The sequence below is a fragment of the Oncorhynchus tshawytscha genome, linkage group LG11 (genome assembly GCF_018296145.1).
Source record: "Oncorhynchus tshawytscha isolate Ot180627B linkage group LG11, Otsh_v2.0, whole genome shotgun sequence".
Lineage (NCBI taxonomy): Eukaryota > Metazoa > Chordata > Actinopteri > Salmoniformes > Salmonidae > Oncorhynchus > Oncorhynchus tshawytscha.
Window position 1 is genome coordinate 26,582,833 of NC_056439.1, and position 26,499 is coordinate 26,609,331.

General features: G+C 42.3%; 1 protein-coding gene across 2 annotated transcripts in view; it reads right to left on the reverse strand.

Annotated features, from left to right (window-relative positions):
• The window catches only part of spred1 (sprouty related EVH1 domain containing 1), a 70,755-nt gene that overhangs the window by 17,827 nt on the left and 26,429 nt on the right, over positions 1-26,499 (reverse strand). For both annotated transcript variants that reach the window (XM_024437083.2, XM_024437084.2), the window contains exons 2-3: positions 11,667-11,880; positions 43-211 (exon numbers count right to left, since the gene is read on the reverse strand). In XM_024437083.2, coding sequence (XP_024292851.1) covers positions 43-211; positions 11,667-11,880 — 383 coding nt within the window. The remainder of the gene's footprint in view (positions 1-42; positions 212-11,666; positions 11,881-26,499) is intronic.

Below are 26,499 nucleotides of genomic sequence, written 5' to 3' on the forward strand. Positions count from 1 at the left end.
GAACTGAGGTGAACAAAAGCTCGGGGATTCTTCCTAACCCACCTTGGTTGATGTCCTCGATGGCCCTGCGGATCCCTCTATCAAAGGCCCTGGCATCGGCAGGAGTCTGGAAGGTCAGGCCAAACTTCTTGTCGTTGATCCTCCAATGGTGGAATATGGGGTTGACCTTGTTGTAGACCAGGTCCTTCTTTAGAATACACTCCAGAACAACCTGACCACACAGACACAGAGACGAAAATCTCTGTTAGTGACTTGAAGTTCCCAGATAGTAAAACGTTGGTCCCACAACTTTAATGCAAAAAATATGATACAGAAGCACACAGATCACAATCTAGTCTAGCTCTCTCCAGAAGCAGAAGAAAACCCCAAAATAATGTATATGCCCAATAAGCAAAGCCATTCATGGTTAAAGGGATACTGCGAGAGTAAGGTTTTATGCTACTGCACAGGTACCTGTGGACTTCGTCAATGCGCTAACGATAATTAGCATTGGCTTGCAAAACGACCTCTACCATCACACTGCACACATGGGCAAAGAAAACAGTATCCACAAGTTCACCTGACTCGAGGTTAGTAGAAAAATGTCTGAATTGCCAGAATCTTGCAGTCTCTCTCTTTAGGTAGAAATCCATCTTGAGAGGAGTGTAAAATCACTAAGTGGAAACTTCGGTATTTATCCCTGTCCGAGGGAGCCTTTGAGGAACAGACATTAACCTCCATCTTACTCCTCACCCTAAGACGTATAATTGTCTCGTTCAAATACAACACCAAAAAACAAAACAAGTGGAGAAAGAAAAGCCCCAGTCCTGTCCCGACACTGGTTATGAAACTTTGGAAAAATATAAACAAGTCCAACACAATCATTTTAGACATCCACCCCCCCTCCTCATAAATGTGTAAAACACATAACATAATGGGGTTTAATTACAAATTATGATAAAGCAGTAGATGGGGGTAAGTTTTGCAGGCATCCACAGAAACTACAGAGCCTTCAGAAAGTATTCACAAATCTTGATATTTTTGTTTAATTTTTTTTATGACTACCTCATCTCTGTATCCCACACATACAGATAATTGTAAGGTCCCTCAGTCGAGCATTGAATTTCAAAGATCCACAGATCCAACCACAAAGATCAGGGAGGTTTTCCAATGCCTCAAAGGGCGGTGCCTATTGGTAGATGGGTAAAAAAAATAAAAAGCACACATTGAATATTCCTTTGAGCATGGTGAAGTTACTAATTACACTTCGGATGGTGTATCAATACACCGAGTCACGACAAAGATGTAGGCATCCTTCCTAACTCAGTTGCCAGAGAGGAAGGAAACCGCTCAGGGATTTCACCATGAGGCAAATGGTGATTTTAAAACAGTTAAGAGTTGAATGGCTGTGATAGGAGACAACTGAGTATGGATCAACATTGTAGTTACTCCACAATAAATGACAGAGTGAAAAGAAGCCTGTACAGTATAAAACATACATCCTGTTTACAATAAGTCACTAATGTACAAAAACGTGTCAAAGAAATTTACTTTATGTCTTGAATATAAAATGTTTTTTGGGGGGGCAAATCCAACACATCACTGAGTACCACTCCTCATATTTTCAAGCATGGTGGTGGCTGCAGCATGGTATGCGTATACTTCGTCATCCGGAAGCCTAGGGAGTTACTTTAAAAAAAAACATCTTTATTCAGAATAGAGCTAAGCAGAGGCAAAATCCTGGAAGACCTGGTTCAGTCTGCTTTCCAACAGACACTGGGAGACAAATTCACCTTCCAGCAGCACAATAACCAGTGTTGTAGTACTTCAGACATGTCTCGGTCTGGTGTCTGTGTAGGACAGTGAGGACTCGTAATTTCTTCCAGAGACCAGAGGAGTAAAAAACAAATGGTCAGCTTCCATTCAGAAAGCACATAAAATCACTTTGCGAGGCCAAATATATACACTCCTTTCTTTAAACATTAATAAAGTATTCTTAACAGCCTTTATATCTATTGTAAACATGTTTGCACAGTGGTGAACCTATAGGCCTTCAGTGTGTGACAGGTTAGTACAGTGGCGTACCTATGACCTTCAGTGTGTGACAGGTTAGTACAGTGGCGTACCTATGACCTTCAGTGTGTGACAGGTTAGTACAGTGGCGTACCTATGACCTTCAGTGTGTGACAGGTTAGTACAGTGGCGTACCTATGACCTTCGGTGTGTGACAGGTTAGTACAGTGGCGTACCTATGACCTTCGGTGTGTGACAGGTTAGTACAGTGGCGTACCTATGACCTTCGGTGTGTGACAGGTTAGTACAGTGGCGTATCTATGACCTTCGGTGTGTGACAGGTTGGTGATTCTGAAAGGACAGCAACCCTAATACCAGCACACTCATGTAGAATGCACTTTTTGTAAAACACAAAGGGCCAGTGATGTAGTGGAGGCTATATACACACGTATAGGCCCTACACTCACTTTCTTTCAGTGGGTATTGTGTATTTTCACATCTTAATTCCTACTGATGCATATCAAAGTAGTGTAGTGGAGGTATACAACTATACAAAAGTTGTATAGGTAGACTAACTATACAAAAACATTTATATAGTTAGTCAAGAACGCTCTAGATAACATGTAAACATCCTAACCAGCTGTTACGGAGAGTAAAATTGTCAATGATGTGTGCTCTCATTTGTGTCTGGAAGTAGCTAGCTAGCAAGCTAACCAACTTTAGCCAGTTCGCTTGGTTGGGACAAGCATGCATTGGCAGGTAAGCTGCAGAAGAATGAGGCGGCTACAATTCCCCATCGTTTATCAATGCAATTTTGACGGCCAACTAGCTGAAAAAGTTTGAGGGTTTAATATAATGTTCCTTCGTTAGATTTTAGCTTGCTCTGGCTAGCATTAGTTGTTGATCTTGTTGTTTATTTGCATAACTGAGGGAGAGAGAGCCTACCTTTTCATGCTTGCTTGATCAATAGGACTGTAAAGTTCCCAAATGTAAGAGGACTCTGGTGGTGTTTACATATTTGCAGAAATCCATTCAGAAGTATTTTGTGGCTTTTGGCAAATGGTTTCAAGTGATCTAAAGTCACACTGTTGCAACTGCCTGTAAACACACAGTCCAGTTCAAAGTGAATGATGGCAGGCCCATGAGGCAAATGGCTTGTTGTACAAAAGGGCAACTGTATCTCTGACTGGCTAGACCGTGGGAAGACTACTGCTTGTATTTGGAGCTGTGACTATGTTGGCCTTCAAGAAGGCAGACGTTTCACTGGCCAAATCGGATAGCTCAAATCTCCATGCATACAGAGCTTCCACAACCTGGCCACAGCAAAGTTTGATACTAGTCTATGTAAGATTGAATTCATTTTAAAACCATGATCACAGAGAGACTGACAAAGAATACAGAAAAGAGCTGCTGTTTTTACAAGTTACTTTAAGTTTTAATTTAACACTATTACAAAACATAAAACAAGTAGCCAAGTGTAGATAGCCCTGCGTTATTTTTATTAGCAGCCCGTCGTGTCTATTTTAAATATCAAGGAATATTTCACTTTCTCTGGTCATAGGAACAACATGAATTTGTGCATGAGGCAGATGCGGTGCGACTCGAGATTCGCCATCAGGTGGAAGACGGTGTCCCCTCTCTCTGGTCAGTCTCACCGGAGGAAAGGAAGTAGAGGGCAGGGCCCGTCGTGACAGACGGAACCTCTGTTGATCCCTGCATTGAGACTAATGCAGTGTTCAAAACAACTGGAAACTCAGAAATCTCCAACTTCAGACTACGCTGCATTCAAGACAACTGGGAACTTGTAAGAAAACGAGATCAGACTGCAAAAAAATAGTTTTGAACAATCATCCAACTTGGAATTCCACGTAGGAAACTCAGTCATCTTTATAGAGCTCCAACTTTCTGACCTGAAGATCACTGACGTCATGATTTCACCTAGTCCCCCCCAAGTTCCCAGTTGTCTTGAAAGCACCGTGTGGCATCAGATGCAGGTACCATCAGTACAGTAAAATAAGAACGCTAAATATTTACATTTATGCTCCACAGTGCCTCGCAAGTGCTACACCAACTGATCTATTTTGTTGTCAAAGCTCGAGTTTTTATATATAATATGGTCTGAGAATAACAATATTGGCAGGCCAGGCATATAGCCAATATGCTGTGATAATGTATTAGGCCTGCTGCACAAACCTTATTCATACAGAACTGGTTATATTAGGTTAATGTTAAATTTTTTTGTTAAAGTATTGTTCAAATAAACAATCTGAGTGGTAGATCTCAGCTTGCTGGGAAAGTGACCTTGACACAGAAAAGGTTGGTGACCGCTACCCAAGGCAGATTAATGAAATGAGAGGTGGCCATTGGTCTGAGGTTGTGTGTGAGCGTGCACAACGAAGAGGGCCAAGTGAGTGAGACGGGGCGCGTGCACCTGGGGTTGGATCAGGGAGGGAAGGGAGGGACGACACTTGGTAACTTGTGCATTCTGTTTGATGTGCATGTTTGAATCCCTTATTTGGGGGCAGTCTATAACATGGTAATCTGTGTTGATGGTATTTAGTAAATGAGATGAATCAATAAAAAAAATAAGTGAAATATTCTTACCAATGCAAGAACAATACTAAAGAAACCCCTAAAACAAATCAACATTCAAAGAAAGTCTAGCCCTAATTGCACCATGACAGTCGCTATCTAAATCACTGTCAACGTGTGCACCTTTGTCGATGTTTGATAAGAGTGCATACGTGGCAGCTGTATGTGAGGGCGTGTGGATGTGTGATATACCTGGTGTGTGACTGTGGTCACATGAGTAGGCTAGGAAACATATTTGGTGAGTTTGTGAGTGAGGGAGTATGACATTAGTGCATGTACACATTCCCAACAGGCCTAGCAGGTGTGTAACAGACAAGGTGTGTGTGTGTCGCTCCCAGAGAAAGAGAGGAGTAAGAAAGACAGGGGTAAGGGTTAAGCCCTTGCGTTCACAGAGCCTGCTGAGGGATAGAGGGAGGGGGAGAGAGAGAAGAGGGGGCGAGGGGTGTCTGCCTCTGGGGCTGATTGTGGGAGGCGAGACTGAGCGGAGCCGGAGTGGGTAAGGTGAGCGGTGGGCCCGGGAGGAGGAGAAAGTATCTCCACTAGGAGGAATGACGACGACGCATTCTACACAGGGGAGGTAGAGCGAGAGGAAGAGGTGACGCGAGAGAGAGAAAAAAATAGAAGACAGGAAGCGAGAGAGAGAGCAGGATTAGGAAAGACAGGGAGAGATAAGTAAGGAGCGAGAGGATTCATGGAATTAAGATCGTCTAAACAGATTTGGGGAGTTTAGAGTTGCACTCTGGCTTTTGTGACAGGAGGAGGGGGACTGATTCCACTCTGGGATGTTATCAAAAGGACAGGACTGTTTCTCTGTGTGAGAGCAGACACACACCACACAGAGATGGATAGATACCACATCCATCCATTCAGGTATCCCTTTGGTAATCTACCAAGCAGCAATGCTATCTAAAAACGACTTCCGATGCACAGAGTACCTGGGGCTGAGTCCTCTCAGATCGTATGATCTATTATTTGTATTAATTTATCAGTTAAAGTGAGTGATGGTTGCTGATAATGGGCCTCTGTACGCCTACGTAGATATTCCACAATTTGTTTTTGTTTTTTAATTTAAAAAATCTGCTGTTTCCAGCTACAATAGTCATTTACAACATTAACAATGTCTACACTGTATTTCTGATCAATTTTATGCTATTTTAAATGGACCAAGAAAATGTGCTTTTCTTTCAAAAACAAGGACATTTCTAAGTGACCCCAAACTTTTGAACGGTAGTGTACAGTGGGGCAAAAAAGTATTTAGTCAGCCACCAATTGTGCAAGTTCTCCCACTTAAAAAGATGAGAGGCCTGTAATTTTCATCATAGGTACACATCAACTATGACCGACGAAATGAGAAGAAAAATCCAGAAAATCACATTGTAGGATTTTTTATGAATTTATTTGCAAATTATGGTGGAAAATAAGTATTTGGTCAATAACAAAAGTTTCTCAATACTTTGTTATATACCCTTTGTTGGCAATGACAGAGGTCAAACGTTTTCTGTAAGTCTTCACAAGGTTCACACACACTATTGCTGGTATTCCTCCATGCAGATCTCCTCTAGAGCAGTGATGTTTTGGGGCTGTTGCTGGGCAACACAGACTTTCAATTCCTTCCAAAGATTTTCTATGGGGTTGAGATCTGGAGACTAGCTAGGCCACTCCAGGACCTTGAAATGCTTCTTACGAAGCCACTCCTTCGTTGCCCGGTTGGTGTGTTTGGGATCATTGTCATGCTGAAAGACCCAGCCACGTTTCATCTTCAATGCCCTTGCTGATGGTAGGCTTTGTTACTTTGGTCCCAGCTCTCTACAGGTCATTTACTAGGTCCACCCGCGTGGTTCTGGGATTTTTGCTCACCGTCTTGTATGTCTTCCATTTCCTAATAATTGCTCCCATATTTGATTTCTTCAAACCAAGCTGCTTACCTATTGCAGATTCAGTCTTCCCAGCCTGGTGCTGGTCTACAATTTTGTTTCTGGTGTCCTTTGACAGCTCTTTGGTCTTGGCCATAGTGGAGTTTGGAGTGTAACTGTTTGAGGTTGTGGACAGGTGTCTTTTATACTGATAACAAGTTCAAACAGGTGCCATTAATACAGGTAACGAGTGGAGCACAGAGGAGCCTCTTAAAGAAGAAGTTACGGGTCTGTGAGAGCCAGAAATCTTGCTTGTTTGTAGGTGACCAAATACTTATTTTCCACCATAATTTGCAAATAATTTCATTAAAAAATCCTACAATGTGATTTTCTGGATTTTTTTCTCATTTTGTCTGTCATAGTTGAAGTGTACCTATGATGAAAATTACAGGCCTCTCTCATCTTTTTAAGTGGGAGAACTTGCACAATTGGTGGTTGACTAAATACTTTTTTTGCCCCACTGTATATATATATTGGGGCAGGGGTGTATACAGTGCCTTGCGAAAGTATTCGGCCCCCTTGAACTTTGCGACCTTTTGCCACATTTCAGGCTTCAAACAAAGATATAAAACTGTATTTTTTTGTGAAGAATCAACAACAAGTGGGACACAATCATGAAGTGGAACGACATTTATTGGATATTTCAAACTTTTTTAACAAATCAAAAACTGAAAAATTGGGCGTGCAAAATGATTCAGCCCCCTTAAGTTAATACTTTGTAGCGCCACCTTTTGCTGCGATTACAGCTGTAAGTCGCTTGGGGTATGTCTCTATCAGTTTTGCACATCGAGAGACTGAAATTTTTTCCCATTCCTCCTTGCAAAACAGCTTGAGCTCAGTGAGGTTGGATGGAGAGCATTTGTGAACAGCAGTTTTCAGTTATTTCCACAGATTCTCGATTGGATTCAGGTCTGGACTTTGACTTGGCCATTCTAACCCCTGGATATGTTTATTTTTGGACCATTCCATTGTAGATTTTGCTTTATGTTTTGGATCATTGTCTTGTTGGAAGACAAATCTCCGTCCCAGTCTCAGGTCTTTTGCAGACTCCATCAGGTTTTCTTCCAGAATGGTCCTGTATTTGGCTCCATCCATCTTCCCATCAATTTGAACCATCTTCCCTGTCCCTGCTGAAGAAAAGCAGGCCCAAACCATGATGCTGCCACCACCATGTTTGACAGTGGGGATGGTGTGGTCAGGGTGATGAGCTGTGTTGCTTTTACGCCAAACATAATGTTTTGCATTGTTGCCAAAAAGTTCAATTTTTGGTTTCATCTGACCAGAGCACCTTCTTCCACATGTTTGGTGTGTCTCCCAGGTGGCTTGTGGCAAACTTTAAACACTTTTTATGGATATCTTTAAGAAATGGCTTTCTTCTTGCCACTCTTCCATAAAGGCCAGATTTGTGCAATATACGTCTGATTGTTGTCCTATGGACAGAGTCTCCCACCTCAGCTGTAGATCTCTGCAGTTCATCCAGAGTGATCATGGGCCTCTTGGCTGCATCTCTGATCAGTCTTCTCCTTGTATGAGCTGAAAGTTGAGGGACGGCCAGGTCTTGGTAGATTTGCAGTGGTCTGATACTCCTACCATTTCAATATTATTGCTTGCACAGTGCTCCTTGGGATGTTTAAAGCTTGGGAAATCTTTTTGTATCCAAATCCGGCTTTAAACTTCTTCACAACAGTATCTCGGACCTGCCTGGTGTGTTCCTTGTTCTTCATGATGCTCTCTGCGCTTTTAACGGACCTCTGAGACTATCACAGTGCAGGTGCATTTATACGGAGACTTGATTACACACAGGTGGATTGTATTTATCATCATTAGTCATTTAGGTCAACATTGGATCATTCAGAGATCCTCACTGAACTTTGAGAGAGTTTGCTGCACTGAAAGTAAAGGGGCTGAATAATTTTGCACGCCCAATTTTTCAGTTTTTGATTTGTTAAAAAAGTTTGAAATATCCAATAAATGTCGTTCCACTTCATGATTGTGTCCCACTTGTTGATTTTTCACAAAAAAATACAGTTTTATATCTTTATGTTTGAAGCCTGAAATGTGGCAAAAGGTCGCAAAGTTCAAGGGGGCCGAATACTTTCGCAAGGCACTGTATATACCCATTGATTATTGGAGAATATAACTATACACCCAATAACATTCCTTTATAAGTCTAAGTATTAACTAAGTATTCTAGCTTTAAGAACTACGTTGGTTAAGGAAGATTGACTTTTTATCTTTCTTAAAACACTCCAATACAAAAGTAGCCTATTAGGCAGGCTACACAAATAGTAGACAGAAATAGGAAGTTAGGTTAAATCTAGCAGTAGAGAAAGAAATGTTGTATTAAGAGTCAAAAAGCTTAAAAACCTTTACATTCATGGGAATTGAAACATTTCTTACAGAAGAAATATGAAAAGCATATGCATAACCATTGTAGCAATTGAAAGGGAACAATTTGGAGATAATGGGAACATTATTAGACCAAAAGGTGAGTACGCAACATTTCACTTGAATCAAAACATTACTCTGTTGATTTGATTATTTATTGTACTTCTTGCATTTGTTGATAAAATCTGAAAATACTCTGGATAACATGATAAGACTATTCATGGAAAATGTGGGGTAGGTGCAACATAACATTTACAAAGGTTTGAGTGAGAGGGCTAACTGGAGTCTCCAAGTGGCACACACCTCTCCAAAATGTGCACAGTTCCTAAGCAATTTCACTGCACTTATGACTCACAAGAAGTCATCAACTATAAGGTACTGTTTTGAGCTTCCTAGCTGTGCCGCTGAGGAAGCAGAGCAAGCACACTTGTAAATGTTTCATTTAAAAACACACCCCTGCATCACCAAATTACTTTTGTAGTTTACGCAATCCAAAAATGGTCAAGTAAAAATCTCAATCTGGGTCAGCCGGGCATGATTTCAAAGCTTTTTCTATTGCCAACATGACTAGCTAAGTTCTAAAATAGGATCTGACAGTGCTAGGCTTGCACAAGGCAGTTCAGAGAAACAGACCGTAATGTTGGTGCGTATATAGAAAGGGGTCATAAGTGTATTCAGGTGTGTGTGCCACGCCAAATATTCTTCACAATAAACAAACATAGGCTCAACTCTGTTCAGAACAACCCAGGGTTTGACAACACGTCATCTTGTAACTGTACAAACATAGTGAACATAAATGTTGACACTATATATGACATGGGTTTTATGATTTGGAAATGTGAAGAGCCCATTTGGACTCACAGGTGTTTGGCTTGCTCGTATGACATCAAAACTGTATTTATTATAATCCACAGCGTCTCATCTTTCAAAACACATGGTCCTCTTATTTACAGTATGCCCCCAAAGTTTCCCAATTACAGGGAGGGAAGGTGACAGCTTCTTGTCGCACATCAAATCAAAGTTCATTTGTCACATGCGCCGACTACAACAGGTGTAGTAGACCTTACAGTGAAATGCTTACTTACAGGCTCTAACCAATAGTGCGGAGGAAAAAAAGTGTGTGTGTGTGTGTGTGTAGGTAAGTAAAGAAATAAAACAGTAAAAAGACATTTGAAAATAAGAGTAGCAAGGCCACATACAGACACCGGTTAGTTCGGCTGATTGAGGTAGTATGTACATGTGGGCAGTTAAAAAGAGAGCGCTGTTATAATCTGAGACCTGATAATTCGGCAGCAAATTAAAGATGTGTTCTTTAACACACACACACACACAGAGAGAGAGAGACCACAGAGAGAGAACAGAGAGAGAGGAGGCCCATTGGTGGCTATATCAGGAGCCAGCTGACTCATCAGTACACTCTGTGCCGCATCACTGCACTGATAGCCAGAGCCCCCTCCAACATTGCAGTCACCACCTCTTCTCCCTCTTTCCCACTCCCTCCCTCTTTCCATCAAATGTTTTGTTCCACTACCTCTTGCAATTTGACTGGCCAAATTCGCTATCATCCTTCTCTCTTTTCCCTTCCTCTCCATCTCTTTCACTGCTCCCTTCTTTCTCTTGTTCTCTGGCTCCAACTCTTCCCATGTTTCACCCTCTTCCTTCCCTCGATGCATTTCTCTGTGCCCCTCTCTCTCTGATGTCCTCAATCTGCTGGTGGCACAGTGGGTAATGCCAGCTGACACCCTGGCACTGGGTGGCATGCCCAAAACAGCCTACATATGGTGGGGTGTTTGTTGTGGTGGCCGGGGAAGCCATGTTTTACTACATGAGCCACCCAAACATCTGAACTGAAGACGTGCTGTAGGTCTGACTGTACAACACTCCGAGAGCACGCCCTGTCCCACCGCGTAAACACACACGGTGTGGGAACGATGAGTGTCAGTCTGAGGTGGAAGGATTGTCTCTAGTAAAACGGCGGGTTGGACCTCCTGCTTTAACAAGCCACTGGGGTTGGTGACATCACCATATTCACGCTCCATGTTGCACAGTGGCCCAGGCTCAGAATAGACAGTTACACTTGAAGTGACATGGCAGGGAGGAGCCACGTATCCGCAAAAATGAATTAATACAGTCATTTCTTAATTCTTGTCAAGGGAAATATTTTTTTTTACATGAAAAAAGAGAAAACGGTATCAGAGTTTTAGGGCAAGAGCATAGGTATAATATATATATATATATGAATTGAAGCAGTGCTCAGAGCATGACTATCCATTCATTCATTTCTTTCCTTCATTCCCTTCCTTTTCCCTCTGATATAGTTTAACGTTTAATTTCCTACATCCCCCATTCTCTTCTCCTGAGCAGTCTGTCCTTCTCTTCTCTCTGATGATGTCAGCATGTATCACACACTCAGTCAGCCCTGCTCCTATTTACAGATACCTGCCTTGCAGTGGAAGAAAGACAATCACTTCCTGTGTGTGTGCACGCGTGTTGATCTCATCCCACGACCCCCTCAGTGGTTGTTGCGTCACAGGCTGAGTCGGTGCATAGTACATAGCGAACATACTTGCACTCCATTGTGAGCGGCGAGTGTTTGGCGTGGGTGAGGTCCTCAGAGTGAGCAAGAATTGCAAGGTGAGGAGTGTGAGGTGTGTATAAAGAGTGTGTAACCCCTTGAGTGGAAGGTTGGTATAGTTTTATAAGAATCGTAGGCTACATGTCATACATCTTAAATGGGGAGAATTGTGCTTGGTGTGTTTAGAAAGCCAGTTGGACCTTTACCGATTTGTCTTTCAGCCTCTCCCCCTTGATGAGGAAGTCTGCTGTGGGGTTGGTGGTGGTGGTGTTTGGGTCTGTGGTGCTGCTGTTGCTGTCCGCTGTCTGGCTGACTTTGTAGACGGTAACGCAGCTGAGGCCCCCGCCTCCCAGAGGCAGCCACCCACCACTGGAGTCATCCCGAGTCATGACCACTGCTCTCACACGCGCATAACTGTCACTGCAGACAGAGAGAGAGACATAGTTAGGGTGGGACCGCAACAAGACCATGGTATCAACTACCTCCACATATAGAGAGAAGTTGAACACAACCATGTTGCCTCATGAATATAGGGGTGCCATTGCACACATACAGAACATGGTTAGACATAATGACTGCAACACATTCCATGACCACTGCTTGAACACACACTTTATAACCGACCGTGATGTGACTCTCTCACAACTGTCAGTAAGTGAGAGAGGGAGAGAAAGAGAGAGAACCAGAGACAGGAAGACAGAGTTTGAGGTGTCAGAGAAAGACAAAATCATTTGAGCAGACGGGTCATAAAAACAAACGTTTGAACGTCTTGGCCATCTATTGTTATAATCTCGACCTGGCACAGCCAGAAGAGGACTGGCCACCCCTCAGAACCTGGTTCCACCTCTATGTTTCATCCTGAGTTCATGCCTTTCTAGGGAGTTTTTCCTAGCCACTGTGCTTCTACATCTACATTGCTTGCTGTTTGGGGTTTTAGGTTGGGTTTCTGTTTAGCACTTTGTGACAGGGCTTTACAAATACATTTGATTGATAAAAGACAATGGCAGGAGGGCCTGGGCACACAACACACCCCAAAAACAACAGGATATTAAACTCTTGAATAACCATTTACAACCTCCATATCCCATGGGCTTCACTGACAGATGGTTTTGACAGGACTTATCCTACTGGTTAGAGTTAAACAAATGGTAATAGCCAAGGATACCCAACCACAATCAATAGGTATTGGAGAGAAGCATAAAATGAAGCATAAAATGCAAATCTGTTAGAGTCTATAAAGATACCAACTGAAAACTCAATCCCAGGTTACCATAAACTAAAACGCACTATGGTTATAACTAACTAGCACCACATTAAAAAGGCCCCTACATATGACAGAGGCAGAAAGTCGGTCTTTTGTGTGTGGTGTGTGTGTGTGTGTGTGTTGGGGGGATGTCAGTCAGTGCATATGATGTGTCCCGCCTCTTTCAGGTCAAACAGTGGGTGAGTGACCACGTGGGCAGGCTACAGTACCAGGCTCATGCTGTGGCCTCACCTTTCCCCTACAGCAGGCCAGGCAGGTAGTTACTGTAGTGTAGTAAATGTATCCAGCCCTCTCCCTGTGCTCTATGGCTGCAGTCTGATGGCTCTCTGATTAGATAAGAACATTCCACTGGGCCACCGGAAACGACAAAGGTCAAAGTGTGCTGAGGGTAGCACTTTACAGATCCTACTAGTAACCTATTAAAGGCTAGGAGGAAGAGAGAAAGGAGGGAGTTTGACCACGAGACGTCTTTCTCTGTCACGGCACACCCTCACCGAATGATGACGCCAGTATGGAGGACCAAACCTGCCATAATTAAAAATAAACAAATAATGAAAAAATTGACACAGAGCAACAAAATACAAAAACTGACCCAAATGAAATGCATCTCTACATACCTGTATGTATTTCATTATTGATCTATTATCCAATTATTTACACTTTTCATTTCTGTATGATAATGACAGGGTGTCAAATGTCTGTGGGTGGTATCTAACACACCATTGGTTGTCACGGCGTGTTGCTAGATTGCTTTTGCCTGGCTCTGATGGTCCACAAAGTAAAACTACTCATACTTGAGAGACCAACCAGTAGATGGCTACAGTAGCCCAGTTCTTCTGGCATGTAGTATGGCTGCAATCAGACGTGCGGTAGCCAGAGACTTGGCGGTGCTGGCTAACACTGCTGAAAACATTGCCTCTCCAGATCAACTGCTTTTCAGTGTGGAGGCATGCATAAAAAAAAAACAATTGGGTCAGCTAGCTGCTACAACAGACAAAAGTGAACGCGTTAGTTCTTAACAATTTGAAGGAAGTTGCCCGAGGACTTCAGATTCTGGCTGAATGAAAGCAAATCCCTGCAGCAATGTTCCAACATCTAGTGGAAAGCCTTCCCAGAAGAGTGAAGGCTGTTAGCAACTAAGGGGGGGACCAACTCCATGTTAATGCCCATGATTTTGAAATGAGCTGGCCGACGAGCAGGTGCCCACACACTTTGTCATTGTAGTCTGTTTTCTTGACACCCCCTTATTATCATATTGGAAGAAGAAATAAGGCAATAAATAATATCAATTAATAAAATGAATTAGTGGGATTACATTTTTTAAATAATTATTGATCTATTGGTGTGCATTTACTCATCCATGTATTTATCTATTTGTGTGTGCATTTACTTATTTATAATTATGGCAGGTTTGATCCTCCATAGCCAGCGTAACTGGGTTTGGTTGCGAACATGTATTTACCCCCTCCTGTTAATTGTGATCAATTGTAATAGTCAGTGAGCTAGGAATGAGAGAGGAAATGCCAAATGACGCTTGATGACTGAAAATTTACAAAACGTTTACAAAGAGACTGCCTATTCAAGTAATGTCAAATAGGCTAATGGTCTCTGTCAAAAGACAGTTCCTGTCCGAGTTCCGTTTTCTCCACTCATACCAGTGTAAAAAGTCTCTCCAATGCAGCAACAACTCAAACAGGTGCCCTTTGCTCTGCAGCCACAACTCTTGGCAAACCTTTATGCCAAGGTTATTAGTTATCAATTAATCCATTTTAGTAATCAAGCTTAAACATATTTTTTCCTTGCATCCAAACTTAGGTAGACCTGCATACAAATGCTAGCCAGCCCTGGTAATAGTTGACCAAAGTTCCTTCCAGGATCAATAACCAAAGTTAATAACTCCAAAATAAATTAACTAACAAAATAGGAAAGTTGGTTTAAGCAGCCTTGAAGCCACACAGTCAATTCTGGTCCCGGTGGAAGGAGGGATGAGAGGTGGGAGAAGGCCTACTGCATTACATCCCTTGTGCACATAATGTCGTAACACACTACTGGTCATGCTAATCAAAAGTAGCCTTCCTTCCTAGGAAGATGGATTCATACAAACATTAGTGCTTGAAACAAACAGGAGAGATGTGAGCTAAGATTTTTCCTGTGCGAGCATTTGGCCTGAAGAGACAATTCTCTTTACATTCCACTGCTCGGAGGGGGCTCAAATCTAGGGGTAGAGTCGTACACTACCTACGGGGGTAGTGTACGTGACGTGAGATATGAATCAAGATTTGGTTCTTTACAATACAGTAATATTTGTATACCAGTGTTTCCATTAGCTGGTAATAAAATTGCCCCCAGCCAATTGTCTGGGAGAAGAACAAAAAGTGTGCGATATATGGCACTTTAGCCTGTTCATTGACTGAAATATGTCAATGTAGCACGAGAGCTGCTGATACAGCTCAAAACAATGGTTGTTACTGCTGGAGTAAAATGTGCTTTAATAAGCCCAATCATTGAGTAAAACTATTCTAAAGGCAATTGCACGTGTAAAAAAAACTTTTAAAAAACTATGGCCACGATTAAGCGGTACTATTTTTTATTTTTAAACTGGTAATTGACACTTCCCATTCGCCATTCAAGTGCAGAGACAACTAGGCAGGCTTCAGCGTGTCGCACACCACATTGCAATGAGCTGGAGGCAGTATGCATTTTGAAAACATATACATAATTTTTTTAAACCTGAATGTTTTACTACATATTATGATGCATGTCTTACCTTGCTTCAAAGTAGCCAAGCCAAAAGCTAACCAAACGTGCAGGCAATTATTTTATAAAAATATTGAAACAAGTAGTCCCCCCCTTTATGCTGCTGCTACTCTCTGTTCGTATCTATGCATAGTCACTTTAATAACTTCACCTACATAGTACCTCGACTAACCGGTGCCCCTACACATTGACTGTACCGGTACCCCCTGTATATAGTCTCGCTACTGTTATTTCACTGCTGCTCTTGAATTATTAGTTACTTTTATTTATTTATTTGTTAATATTTTTCTTAAAACTGCATAAGGGCTTGTAAGTAAGCATTTCACTTTAAAGTTCACTGTTGTATTCGGTGCATGTGACATGACGTTGCAGGTTACTACTTCCCAGGAGAGCCATTTGAACGTGAACTTTTGCTGTTGATCAAAATGCGTTTTTGGGCAGAAATGCCTTCTGGAACATGTGAACTTTCATGTGCCTTAATAACAAACATGTATACCATCTGTAAATACGAATACAATTGTTAAATTACGATTCTAGTAAAACAGAAACCTTCCCGCTAATGAATGGACTGGACATGCCGAGAGATGAGTTCAGATTGGTCTGCCTTGTAGCACCTTCTGTTTATAACATGATCTGCTCTGTACATGTAGATAATCCTTTCTACTGCAGCTTTCTTGAATGATGATATGGAGAACTGCAAAAGTGTTTCTCTGGATTACATCTTCAAAACTAAAGGCAACCATGGCATCCGTGACAAAGAGGGAGAAAGATCAGATGACATTGGCATTGCACACGGTCAGTGTGAACCAGAGTGACTTGTACAAGAAAGCTGTACAAACAAAACGGAAATGGCAAAGTATGTGATATTTAATGAAAAGGGTTGCAGTCTGCTGTGAAGCGTTCATCCATGTATACAGGTAAGAGTCTAGCTACATTTTCAGATATAAAAGTTACTAATTTTGCCAGAAAGCTATAAAAATCAGTTTGTATTGCTAGTACTCCATGGATTGGGATTATAGTTCATTATTTAGCTAGCTAGCTAGCTATACTAACTGTTAGCTTGCTAGCTAATATTAGCTGGCTGGCTCACTAGCTAATGTTACAGGTGTGATCTGTGAAGCAATATTATTCGTATCTCAGGAAACCATTTACATTGCTAGTTATAGCCTAATGTTAGCTAGCTAACTAACATTGAACCTAGTTGGGTAGCTTTAGCTAGCTATGACAATCGGTTTGTATTGCTAGTACTCTATGGGTTGGGATTATGGTTCATTTTTTAGCTTGCTCGCTAGCTAGCTACATGTCTAAACAAAAGACTCCACTTCGCCAGATGACATAACCCATCAAATTAGCCCGGAGTGTCTGGCAGTGATTACGGCCATTTATTGTATAATAATGCTAATATATTTGCACCTGGAATTTGTCTTGCAGCATCAATAGAACACGCCCGACTCTCCTCAATCATTCATACAAGGAGAATGGTCTAATGCCTCCCATCAATAGAGCCGGCCCAAGCAAGCACAGGTTCCACCTGAAGCATGAGGACTTGCAGCGAGTTGTGAACTTCATCAACAACTACGCAGAAGATAATACTATTGCATTACCAGGACACCACCCAGGAAACAAACACTTTGGTGGAAAGCTGCTGCTATCTCATGTGACAAAATCAGCGGTGTAGTGTCTACAAGGGATCGATGTCAACACTTGCATAAAGCATAAACAAATATTTTGTTTATTATTTTACCTCCAACATGATTGGCAATACTTTTCTAGATCTCTAATTATTTGTGTAGTCAGGCTGTCTTCCTTCAGGCTGTCTTCCTTTCACAGGAATCTGTGAAGAGACTGCTGGTGTAGTGAAGGACAGCACTGTGACAGGGGTCAACATTCCACAGCTGGATGGACTGGAGGATGGTACGGTGCTGGTGGAAAGCTTTGGCTGGCAACAACACCTGACTCCTCTGCCACAGAACAAGCAGTACCAGCACTTCAGGTGAATATAATTTTCATTCCATCGTATAAGGTTATTCTTATTATATAAACTTGGGAGGTCAATTCATGTTATGCAAGGTTGTAATGTCTTCTATTTTCTGTTGTTGCCAAGGAGCATTCGGACTCAGTCAGTACCAGGTTTCAGCTGCTGCGTATAGCTGATGTCTTTCCTCCCATAGATGATCTGCCTGTACAAGCACCACCTGGACTGGACACAACTAGACAAACGTATCTTTTTGAGAAGATCGGGGAGTTGTGCGACAGAGGCCATGGACATCACATACCCTGCAGCAAAGTCAAGGGCAGAACAGAAACAGGCTCTCCGAATATAGATTCCCTTGTTCATACGTGGTGTGAACGGACGGGTTCATCACTGGAGGCAAGTTCCCAGTCATCCGGACTATCTTCAGTGCCTCTATGCAAATTTACATGAATCTCTCCTAACACACATAAGTCATACGTTGCTGATAATATTTGTAATATCCTGCTGCTCATCCACTTTACCTCTTAATGTATGCATATAACTTAACTTGTCTCAAGTTTCACTGATATCATTATTGATATTGTACATACTGTATATTATTTTGTTCTTTCTCTACTGGCATTGACACTTTTTATTTATTTTTATATTGACACTTTCTATTCTTGATATTGTTAGTAATCATTTCACTGTACCATTTAAACCTTCTGTAGTGACCCATTTCCCTGAACAAGATGTGGCTGGGGGTTACATCATTTCCTTCACATGACCCATCAATTTAGACAAGTGTGTCTGGGTAAGCGTCATCTAATATCTATAAAATATGTTTATCTGGACACTTTTTGATATTGCTACTATGCAAGTAACCATTCAACTGTACAGTTGACACTTTCTGTAACCTGTGCATGTGACAAATACTTTGATTTGTGTTTTTTTATATACCAGAGACAGTAATGTGAACAACATGACCAGCACCAAAGTTAGATTAGGATATAGGCCAAGTACTAGATAGTTTATTTCTACCTGGAGTTTCTTTTTGTAGGCTACTATTTTTAGTCTTAATCTTTGGTTGTTTACTACACTTTTCACTCTGTTTAGCATATGGCCTCACATGTGAACCCTTAAAGAGATGGGTGGGACTAAGGCTTAAGAGGGTGTGAATGATGCTGAAAGGGTGTAGACAAAGAGCTCTCCAGTAGGTGTACCATTTTCTCAAAAGTGGGGTTACAAGTTTATCAACTATGAAAGCAGAATGACTTTCCCATTGTTCCTCAACTGCAGTCTATGATATACCATTTTGTAGCTCTGAGTCTTTGCTTCTATCCAATGTAAAAATTAAAAAAAATTGGTCAGTCACATTTTTTGCTGGTCACACATGACCATTTGAGTTATGCCGGAAACATGGTAACGCAATATCACTGAATAATGCAGACGGTTTCATAAACAGAAGAACGCCCATATATCTGGAGGTATCACAATCAGGTGCAAAGACACAAACGGCGTTCCATAGCAAAGACCCAAACGGCGTTCCATAGCAAAGACCCAAATGGCGTTCCATAGCAAAGACCCAAACGGCGTTCCATAGCAAAGACCCAAACGGCGTTCCATAGCAAAGACCCAAACGGCGTTCCATAGCAAAGACCCAAACGGCGTTCCATAGCAAAGACCCAAACGGCGTTCCATAGCAAAGACCCAAACGGCGTTCCATAGCAAAGACCCAAACGTTCCATAGCAAAGACACAAACAGCGTTCCATAGCAAAGACCCAAACGGCGTTCCATAGCAAAGACCCAAACAGCGTTCCATAGCAAAGACCCAAACAGCGTTCCATAGCAAAGACCCAAACGGCGTTCCATAGCAAAGACCCAAACGGCGTTCCATAGCAAAGACACAAACAGCGTTCCATAGCAAAGACCCAAACGGCGTTCCATAGCAAAGACCCAAACAGCGTTCCATAGCAAAGACCCAAACAGCGTTCCATAGCAAAGACCCAAACGGCGTTCCATAGAAATCCTAGTTGAGAATGAAACGACTGACCAAATGAACAAAGAAACAGAACAGCAAATAAGTAAAATAAATAGGTTTTGATTATGTCTTACTGATACTGGGAACATACATAAATGCCAAAAAATAACTTTTTGTTCAGTGTGGTGTGCGTAACCTTTATTTAACTAGGCAAGTCAGTTAAGAACAAATTCTTATTTACAATGACGGCCCAGACGACGCTGGGCCAATTGTTCGCCGCCATGTGGGACTCCCAATCACAGCATGGATGTGATACAGCCTGGATTCAAACCAGGGACTGTAGTGACACCTCTTGCACTGATATGCAGTGCTTTAGACCGCTGCGTCCATGTTTGTGTTTTAACTGTTTAACTGTACTAGAACGCTTAAGGCCAATAACATTTTTAATATTGGTCATCGCTTTCGTTTTTTTGGCAAGGAAAATATTTCGGATATCGGCCAAAAATGTAATGTCGGTGCATTATTAGCATCAAAACAATATTGTGATGAAACATGCAACCCATGAATAATTAGAATATAAATAATAGTGGGCACTTTGAATACAAATGAAAATGCCAGGGAGGAGTTATTGTGACAGGGTCGGGAGCAGTGTTGGTCAGTGTTTCATAGGGGACCCTATAATCTTTGGCTCCATGAAATGTTTTCATTCAGCCAACATATTCCTATTTAATTTAGAAGATACTGTTGCACAAACATGCTGATTTAGGCCAACACCATCACAGCTATTAGGCTGTATTAGCTAGCTACATTTGCTATGACTCAGTATATTTATTAGCTAGCTAGCCAACTAACTACCAATTAGCATTAGCGGCTAACACGATTTAGCTAAAACTTGCTAAGAAAAGAAAAACTAGCAGATTGTAGAGGTAAGAAACACAAATTAAGTGTAATTTTAGAATGCTTGTGGATTTATATTAATAAGAAGCAAAGTGGAAACAGCATCATTGTTATCAACATTGTTGCATCAGCTGCATTGACCATGCAGACTGAACGCAAGTGTCTCGTAGTCAAGCAAGAACAAATGCACTTCTTGAGTGACAGGGAGCGGGGCTAGGTCTGGAAAGCGGCATGGCGAGAGAGTGCAGAGAGGGATAACTATAAAAATATACGATACACATCGCATATCACAGTTAATAAACCAAACATTCAAATACTGTTATAGAACATCAAGTAAAAACACAAACCGGTCCGTGCATCAATATCGGAATATAGTAAAACACGTTATACCACCCAGCCCTAAAACTCTGTTTTTCACATTGTAAGTTAGAACCTATTTGACATCTGAGGTGTTTGTGTTGTGCCTGTCATCAGTTGAGACACAGTATACTCTTGAATACAGGTGGGTGTCATTTCAAACATTTAAATACAATGGACATAGTGCATTCGGAAAGTATTCAGACCCCTTCCCCTTTTCCATATTTTGTTACGTTTCAGACTTATCCTAAAATTGATTAAATAAATGTTTCCTTAATCTACACACAATACCCCGTAATGACAAGGCAAAAACAGGTTTTTAGACAACTTTGCAAATTTCTATAAAAATAAAACAGAATTCAGACCTTTTGCTATGAGACTCAAATTGAGCTCAGGTGCATCCTGTTTCCATTGATCATCCTTGAGATGTTTATACGACTTGAGTGGAGTCCATCTGTGGCAAATTCAATTGATTGGACATGATTTGGAAAGGGACACATTATATAAGGTCCCACAGTTGACAGTGCCCACTCCGAGACAGGATTGTGTCGAGGAACAGATCTGGGGAAGGGTACAAAAACATTTCTGCAGCATTGATGGTCCAAGAACACATTGTCGTCCATCATTATTAAATGGAACAAGTTTGGAACCACCAAGAAGCATCCTAGAGCTGGCCACCAGGTCAAACTCAGCAATAGGGAGAAAAGGGCCTTGGTCAGGGAGGTGACCACGAACCCGATGGTCACTCTGACAGAGCTCCAGAGTTCCTCTGTGGAGATGGGAGAACCTTCCAGAAGGACAACCATCTCAGCAACACTCCACCAAACAGGCCTTTATGGTAGAGTGGCCAGACGGAAGCCACTCCTCAGTAAAAGGCATGACAGCCCGTATGGAGTTTGCAAAAAGGCACCTAAAGGACTCTGACTATGAGAAACAAGACTCTCTGGTCTGATGAAACTAAAACTTAACCATTTGGCCTAAATGCCAAGCGTCACGTCTGGAGGAAACCTGGCACCATCCCTACTGTGAATTATGCTGGTAGCAGCATCATGCTGTGGGGTGGTTTTTCAGCGGCAGGGACTGGGAAACTAGTCAGGTTTGAGGGAAAGATGAACACAGAGAGATCCTTGATAAAAAATCTGCTCCATAGCACTCAGGATCTCGGACTGGGGCAACGGTTCACCTTCCGACAGGACAACAACCCTACCAAGACAATGCAGGAGTGGCTTCTCTGAATAGCCTTGAGTGGCCCAGCCAGAGCCCAGACTTGAACCTGATCGAACATCTCTGGAGAGACCTGAAAATGTGCCACATTTTTCTAAAAACCTGTTTTTGCTTTGTCATTATGGGGTATTGTGTGTAGATTGATGGGAAACATGTATTTGATCCATTTTAGAATAAAGGTTGTAATTAGAGGATGACCGATTATGATTTTTCAACGCCAATACCGATTACTGGAGGACCAACAAAAAACCCGATACCGATTAATGGCCGATTTTTATAATGATGACAATTACAACAATACTGAATGAACTTTTATTTTAACTTAATATAATACATAAATAAAATCTACTTAGTCTCAAATAAATAATGAAACATGTTCAATTTGGTTTAAATAATGCAAAAACAGAGTGTCGGAGAAGTAAAAGTGCAATATGTGCCATGTAATAAAGCTAACGTTTAAGTTCCTTGCTCAGAACATGAGAACATATGAAAGCTGGTGGTTCCTTTTAACATGAGTCTTCAATATTCCCAGTTAAGAAGTTTTAAGTTGTAGTTATTATAGGAATTATAGGACTATTTCTGTCTATACCATTTGAATTTCATTTACCTTTGACTATAGGCTGGCCAGCCTAATCTCGGTTGTTGATAGGCTTGAAGTCATAAACAGCGCTGTGCTTCAAGCATTGCGAAGAGCTGCTGGCAAACGCAGGAAAGTGCTGTTTGAATGAATGCTTACGAGCCTGCTGCTCCTTACCACTGCCCAGTTTGACTGCTCTATCAAATCATATACTTAATTATAATAAACTCAGAGAAATACGAGCCTTAGGTCATTAATATGGTCAAATCCGGAAACGATCATTTCGAAAACAAAATGTTTATTCTTTCAGTGAAATACGGAACCGTTCCGTATTTTATCGAACGGGTGGCATCCATAAGTCTAAATATTGCTGTTACATTGCACAACCTTCAATGTTATGTCATAATTATGTACAATTCTGGCAAATTACAGTCTTTGTTAGGAAAAAATGGTCTTCACACAGTTCGCAACGAGCCAGACGGCCCAAACTGCTGCATATACCCCGACTCTGCTTGCACAGAACACAAGAGCAGTGACGCAATTTCCCTAGTTAATATTGCCTGCTAACATGAATTTCTTTAAAAAAAAAATTGCCCTGTTTTTCTCCCCAATTTCGTGGTATCCAATTGTTTTAGCAGCTACTATCTTGTCTCATCGCTACAACTCCCGTACCGGCTCGGGAGAGACGAAGGTTGAAGGTCATGCGTCCTCCAATACACAACCCAACCAAGCCGCACTGCTTCAAAACACAGCGCGCATCCAACCCGGAAGCTAGCCGCACCAATGTGTCGGAGGAAAGACCGTGCACCTGGCAACCTTGGTTAGCGCACTGCGCCCGGCCTTCCACAGGAGTCGCTGGTGCACGATGAGACAAGGATATCCCTACCGGCCAGCCTACCGGCCAACCAATCGGTCGACCTCTAGTTGTAATGTAAGAAAATGTGGAAAGAGTCAAAGGGTTTGCATAATTTCCGAATGCACTGCATCTGAGCAAGTGCCTGTATTAACCCTTTGACATGTACCAACAAATTGGTGTGGTTATTCTACAATGGTCCCTGCAGCGTACGCTCAAACCAACGTGATTAGAATGCTTATTCAGAACTTTCAGTTTCGATTGACGCAACAGTCAGCGTTTGAGATGGTCACCCTGTTTTTACACAGAAACATTTTGCACAAACAGTCTTTACAACACTATGTCCTGAATGTGACCAGTTTATTTTTGGAAACAATGTTCAGACATTCACAGAAGTGGCGACAGCACAACACAATCATCCAAACCGGAAAATGTAGGCTACATTAGACCTAGCGCTAATTGAGGAAAGATTGATGTAACACAGGCGATCATATTAAGCTAACTCTCGGCTGACAGAAAGCATAACCTCAATTTGTTAAACATCTTTGGTCTGACAGACATTTACGTGACACCCAGAATACATTGTATAACGTCAACAAACATGGCGCCACACCTAGCTGGCAAATATGTCCAGAGTTATTATTTGTAAGGAAAACAACAATGAAGGCAATGTGAGCGCAGGCCAGAAAATGTGCCCTGCGTAAAAAATTTGTACAAGAAACACTGGGGAAGTGCTTGGGCTCTCATTGAAGAGAAGTTTGTCAGGCTCAGAAAAGCCTCAAACATAAAATTGTCCACAACAGTGAAATGGGCTAGTTCTATTTGAATTAATGAGGCGGAACACACCTCAGTTCAAACTGTTGTTAGAAAATAACTTGTTTGAGAATAATTTGAAATTGACAAGTTGAAACATAGCCTATAGGTCATTAGCAGGTAGCGTATCTTGGTTTGAGGGCAGCACAGGTTAACTTTCCTGTTGAGTAACAATCATATTTTGGAACAGCGAGTGCTGGGGAGACCGTTAGAGATATTTGGAACTCATGCGTGAAAAGGTTAAGAAGGTGACAGGGCATCATACACTGCTCAAAAAAATAAAGGGAATACTTAAACACCACAATGTAACTCCAAGTCAATCACACTGTCTGTCTGTTCACATGCTGTTGTGCAAATGGAATAGACAACAGGTGGAAATTATAGGCAATTAGCAAGACACCGCTAATAAAGGAGTGGTTCTGCAGGTGGTGACCACAGACCACTTCTCAGTTCCTATCCTTCCTGGCTGATGTTTTGGTCACTTTTGAATGCTGGCGGTGCTTTCACTCTAGTGGTAGCATGAGAAGGAGTCTACAACCCACACAAGTGGCTCAGGTAGTGCAGCTCATCCAGGATGGCACATCAATGCGAGATGTGGCAAGAAGGTTTGCTGTGTCTGTCAGCTTAGTGTTCAGAGCATGGAGGCGCTACCAGGAGACAGGCCAGTACATCAAGAGACGTGGAGGAGGCCATAGGAGGGCAACAACCCAGCAGCAGGACCGCTACCTCTGCCTTTGTGCAAGGAGGAGCAGGAGGAGCACTGCCAGAGCCCTGCAAAATGACCTCCAGCAGGCTACAAATGTGCATGTGTCTGCTCAAACGGTCAGAAACAGACTCCATGAGGGTGGTATGAGGGCCCGACGTCCACAGGTGGGGGTTGTGCTTACAGCCCAGCAACGTGCAGGACGTTTGGCATTTGCCAGAGAACACCAAGATTGGCAAATTTGCCACTGGCGCCCTGTGCTCTTCACAGATGAAAGCAGGTTCACACCGAGCACATGTGACAGACGTGACAGTCTGGAGACGCCGTGGAGAACGATCTGCTGCCTGCAACATCCTCCAGCATGACCAGTTTGGCGGTGGGTCCGTCATGGTGTGGGGTGGCATTTCTTTGGGGGGCCGCACAGCCCTCCATGTGCTCGCCAGAGGTAGCCTGACTGCCATTAGGTACCGAGATGAGATCCTCAGACCCCTTGTGAGACCATATGCTGGTGCGGTTGGCCCTGGGTTCCTCTTAATGCAAGACAATGCTAGACCTCATGTGGCTGGAGTGTGTCAGTAGTTCCTGCAAGAAGAAGGCATTGATGCTATGCACTGGCCCGCCTGTTCCCCAGACCTGAATCCAATTGAGCACATCTGGAACATCATGTCTCGCTCCATCCACCAACACCACATTGCACCACAGACTGTCCAGGAGTTGGCGGATGCTTTAGTCCAGGTCTGGAAGGAGATCCCTCAGGAGACCATCCACCACCTCATCAGGAGCATGCCCAGGCGTTGTAGGGAGGTCATACAGGCACGTGGAGGCCACACACACTACTGAGCCTCATTTTGACTTGTTTTAAGGACATTACATCAAAGTTGGATCAGCCTGTAGTGTGGTTTTCCACTTTAATTTTGAGTGTGGCTCCAAATCCAGACCTCCATGGGTTGATAAATTTGATTTCCATTGATCATTTTTGTGTGATTTTGTTGTCAGCACATTCAGCTATGTAAAGAAAAAAGTATTTAATAAGAATATTTCATTCATTCAGATCTAGGATGTGTTATTTTAGTGTTCCCTTTATTTTTTTGAGCAGTGTATATTGTTCGCTTTCTGCCGTGGTTGAGAAGGCCAAGCCCTTTGGATGAGTTCTGTACAGCTGCCAATGCTCGATTTCCTTGCATTTTTCTCCTGTCTGCTCCTCCCCCTCTTCTCCAAGCAGAGCAGGCAGGCCCATTGCACTAGCAACTCCAGACGCCACACAGACACAGCGTGTACACATGCTGCTTCAGAGCCTGTACTGTTGGTCCTTCAGACTAGCATGTGTCAAAACTTTTTTTCATTTGCACAATGTCTCTCATTCACATTTGCTTGTAAATGTCCAAACGCACCAAAAATGACATTCGCATTCGGTAGCTCCTAGACCTCATGTGACCTCATTTAATACATGTATAGCTTTATGAGCTGGTTTGCCTGTCTTTGCAATTTGATTATTTTCGCTTGCGCTCTTTAGCATATTTAGGTACCAGCGTCCATGCAAATGTGCTATTACTTTGGTTAGCATTCTGGTAATAGACAGCCAATGGCCTTACCTTTTTTTTTTTGGTGCCCCCTTGTGTAGTACTAAGCCAGTAATACTGTAAATCCCAGGATGTGAG